The sequence below is a fragment of the Montipora capricornis genome, chromosome 2 (assembly GCF_036669925.1).
Source record: "Montipora capricornis isolate CH-2021 chromosome 2, ASM3666992v2, whole genome shotgun sequence".
Lineage (NCBI taxonomy): Eukaryota > Metazoa > Cnidaria > Anthozoa > Scleractinia > Acroporidae > Montipora > Montipora capricornis.
In genome coordinates, this window is record NC_090884.1 from 66,509,570 (window position 1) to 66,514,083 (window position 4,514).

Sequence of the window (4,514 nt, forward strand, 5' to 3'; positions counted from 1 at the left end):
TGAAGAAATACGAACGAAGCAAGGTACAGATTTCGTTAGTCCGCTTTGTGCAAAACAACTATTGATGCAAAAGTAAATAAATATTGATACATAGTTTTAAAGAAGAGTACAAGGAAGTTTTTAGGACTGTCAATCAAGAATAAAAACAATTTACCATCCGCAACAAAATCTGCAACGCGAAAACAACATAACTTTTGCACTGCAAATATAAAAGGTTACCATCAGCGAAAAGCATTTTGAGAGATTTTTGCTCCATACAATTTTTCCATTGCGGACGCCAGTGATCAAGTTACCTTTCATGTACTAACACCTGGATACATCTGTGGCAAAATGACGGCAAGGCATCAGATTCTTGTTTTGTTAGTTTGTTTTCTTTTTTTTTTTTAAAGGTGGAATTTTTACTATAAAATTATCTACATCAATGCTACAGCTGTAGGCAATGAGTTCGATTCTTTAACAATTCCACAATAATTATTGAACTACTATAAGCTTCTGTGTTTGGTTTCAGTTCAGTTTATGGAGTAAGCGTAAGGTGAGCAATTTTCCTTCTTTTCTGAAGGGGAGGCCAGTCCAGATCATAACACTTGAAGCAAATTTGTAAAAATTCTACACGTACAATATAGATTGCCTTTGTACAGGTTCTATTTGCTTAACATGATAGGCTATTCCAGGATCTCATACCGGGCTTGCATATTCCAAATGAGGTCACAGCAATCCTACATAAGCTACAGCAGATCTACAGCAATATTAGGCAACTGGTAATTTAAAATGAGCGGGGCAGATCAACACCATTTTCTTTCCTAGGATTGACATTGTTCAACAACTTAGATTGTAAATACATATTCCTGACATGCATAATTATGGTACACATTGTAGATGCTACATGTATGTCGCAATAAGAACTACATGTATATGCCATTTTTAAGATGATTCACCATGGAAAAAGGCTAAAAACCGTTTGTAACCTTTCATTTCGTAAACATTTGAAGTTCAAGGCCTTATTTTGCATGTTGGGGGCCTGGTACAAATGTCATTCTTAAAGAGTTGCCTAAATGGAGTAGCACAAACACGCCCTTTGTTCAGATTAGCCGATCTGAGTGGCTGATATATACACATCACTAAAATTGTGACACAATTACCTTCTCTACTAGTGTTGGAAGTACATGTATAGTGCAGAAGACCTCATTTTGTTTTATTTATCCCAACTACTATCGATCAAGATGCATAATTACTGTTCCTTTGTATTCAAAATGTCTTCAGGGCAGCAAAAAAGTGTTTTTCTTATCCTGAAACCTAAAACAAGCATAAAACTGCTCAGAAAAAAATTGCATAATTTACATTATTTGTCACATAATTGGGCTTTCTAATCTCATAATCTGCCCTGCAAATTTTGCATAATTTTTTCATCACACCGTATATCAGAAGGCCTGTTTCTTCATGCTTTATTGTACAGTATAGCCTCTTTTCCTAATTCTAATCAAACATTTGATAGAGTTTGCTAACAAAGGCACCTTCCATCCTCCACTGATGTTCTTTTGGGGAATGTGATTTTTCATGTCTTACTGGTAATTGACATTTTAAAGAATTATTATTATTATGTACCGGTAATGACAATTCGCATCCACTGCCTTGGGTGGAGCCTCGGTGTCTAGATATTCTTCAAAGTACAAGTAACTGCTTTTACTTTAATTACCTTTCTAGAACATAAACACTCTCCTTGGTGGCTATCTATATTAATTAATTTATCTTTTTAAAGTGATATCAAAGATGATAGCATCATGATCAACTGATACTACTATGAATTTCCCAGTTGGTAACCATGTCAGGGTTAGTTGTAAGAACTAAGTCTAATATATAATGATCTCTAGGTGATTGCTTCACATGTTGAGTAAAAGAGTGCTCATTCACAATAGGGCTTTTTATGTGAGAGAAAATAAGCTGCGGCTTACATAAGACGCGAACACCCCGTGTAAATGGTACAAAATCTACGTTCATGGCTTTCTCAAGCTGCGGCTTATCCTGGGCGGGGAGTTTCCACTTGTACAAATAGTTCCTTTCCCGTCTTATGTAAGCTGCGGCCGGAGTAAGCTGCGTCTTATTTTCTCTCATATAAATGGCCCTAATGTCAAGCAGCTCATTCTCTACTCTGTATGCAAGATTGGGTTGAATTGATTAATAAATTATTATTCTCCCCACCCCAGGAGACATGTACACTTGGCAGATTGAAATCAGGAGTGAGAAGAATGTAGGGAAGAGATTCGTCATTCATCTTTTCCTCATTACCTGCTATCCGCCACCTGTCACCCGCCACCATTCACCTGTCCCTGTCACCCATGGAAAAGTGCTGCTACCGAAAATGAGCCACAACAGTATCTAAAATAAAATATAAAATAAAATTCTAATCACCTAAACTTACCTCAAACAGACAAAAATTAATGGTACAAATCATTTCACTGACCTTGCATAATATTATGATAAATCCAAACAATTCAATAGACTTAACGTTCACACTTACTGTGGTTCATTGTGGTCCACACTTGGTTCCTCCGTTTTTTACTGACAGGCAGTGTTGGGGGGAGGGGGGGGGGGGGCAGCACACTTAATTCTTAGCACCATCAGCTCTACTCAAATCAAAACTACATTGCTTGGCAAACTCATCATTTTTACGCTGTTGTCAGCTCTATGCAAATAACAACTGCATTGCCAGGTGAACAGATTTTGTTTCTCACCATCATCTCCACGACAGGTGATAAAAAGCCTTACAAGACATGCTAATCCTGTTGTTTGTCTACGTTAGGGAACGTGATTGTTGCAAATCCCTTTCAACAGGAAATAATGACGTCCCAGGGTCGTCCCCCATTAAAATAAATTGTCTCCCTTACAATGTCTCTCATGGGAAGAGGGAAGTAAAACCAAGGAACTGAGTGTGTACCACAACTGACCACAATTAGCATGAACGTTAAGCATATTCAATGTGAAGTCAGTGAAATTTTGCACCATTTTGACTTTATTAGTTAATTTTAGGTAATTAAGAGACGTCTATATTTATTTTAGATACCATAGTAGCTCATTTTACAGTGTAGGTCATTTTCGATACCCTTGTACAGCTGTAGCTCATTTTAGATATCGATTTCCCTTGTCTTTTTCCAATTCTAAATAATCAATATACGACAAGGACTGTCCCACGAGTGTTTTCAAGTTTAGCGGGGAGAAGAAGTGTTTTGAGAGAGCCAACATAAACTCCAGATGTTTCCATTGGCTTCCAGATGCCATGTTTGTGTCCCTCCGCAGGCCTTCTGATAGGGTGCGTGAAAAAATGCAAATTATGCGAAATTTGAAGGGCAGATTATGCGATTTTTTTCTGAGCAATTTTAAGCTTATCTTTCAAGGTTTCTGGACAAAAAAAAAACACTTTTTTACTGCCCTAAACACATTTTGAACATAAGGGAACAGTAATTATATGAATCTTGGTCGACATTACATGTAGTTGGGTCAAGTACAAAAAATGAGGTCTTCTGGTACTATTGGTGCACCACGTTAAAAGTTGAAAGGACACAGCTAACATGCCAAATGAATGATCAATAATTATTTATAATTATTCCTGTATGCTACGACTAGCTTCTTACACTTTGTTTTTGTGTGCAGTATTATAATTATTTCTGAACAGATTTGCTAATCTGAACAAAGGGCATGTTTGTGTTACACCAATTGGCGACTCTTCAGGGCTCGAAATTAACATTTTTAGTAAGGCGCCAATTGGCGACTGATCCAAAAATTTTGGTCGCCAGATCTTAACTTTTAGTCGCCATTTTTTTCACTGATATTTTTTTCTTCATTTTTCTGATGATCATGTACACATGCAATCTTCTTCATAGTCCTAAGTTGAGGTACACTTAAGCTTCTAGGGGCTCGTAAAACATATCATTACGCATTACGAGGTAAATAATCAATGTGAAAGCAGCTTTAGTCACGTTTCCTGTGCTTCCTCCGCTTTTGTTAAGTTTCCATGTAACATCGAGTCTATAGCTTACATAAATAGACGAACCTGAACATAAACAATCACCAGTTTTCCATATTTTCAGCGCTAAAAAGCCAAGGCTTCGTTGTGAACTTCACGCTTCAATGATTGCACGTGTTGTTTAGTGCGCCCGCAATACCAGCTGCTGAATCAAACATGGCGCTCGATTATGAAACATGGAGATCGAAGAGCCAGAAGAGTCGTGGGTTTGTTTTGTTATTTCTGTGCGCATAAATCGTGCATTTTATCCAAAACTACGGTTGACTTGCCTTTGAGGTTAAAAGGATGAAGGAAAAAGGTGAAGGTTAGTCGCCCACTGGCGACTAGCTCTAAAAATCTAGTCGCCAACGCTTGATTTTTGGTCGCATTGGCGACCAGTGAGTCGCAATGTCGAGCCCTGCTCTTTAAGAATGAGACTCATACCAGGCCCCCCACATGCAAAATAACGCCTTGAACTTCTCATATTTACGAAATTGAAGGTAACAAAGGCTTTTTA

The 4,514-nt window shown here is 37.7% G+C and overlaps 1 protein-coding gene and 1 long non-coding RNA gene across 2 annotated transcripts in view; one reads left to right on the forward strand and one right to left on the reverse strand.

Moving 5' to 3' along the window:
* Positions 1-2,397, reverse strand: part of LOC138031872 (uncharacterized) — a 17,502-nt gene extending 15,105 nt beyond the window's left edge. Inside the window, exon 1 of the long non-coding RNA XR_011128250.1 lies at positions 2,284-2,397. This is a non-coding gene — a long non-coding RNA (uncharacterized lncRNA). The remainder of the gene's footprint in view (positions 1-2,283) is intronic.
* A 1,906-nt stretch (positions 2,398-4,303) lies between these two features.
* Positions 4,304-4,514, forward strand: part of LOC138037666 (MFS-type transporter SLC18B1-like) — a 29,062-nt gene continuing 28,851 nt past the window's right edge. Inside the window, exon 1 of the mRNA XM_068883567.1 lies at positions 4,304-4,322. Within this exon, the coding sequence (XP_068739668.1) occupies positions 4,304-4,322 (19 nt within the window). The remainder of the gene's footprint in view (positions 4,323-4,514) is intronic.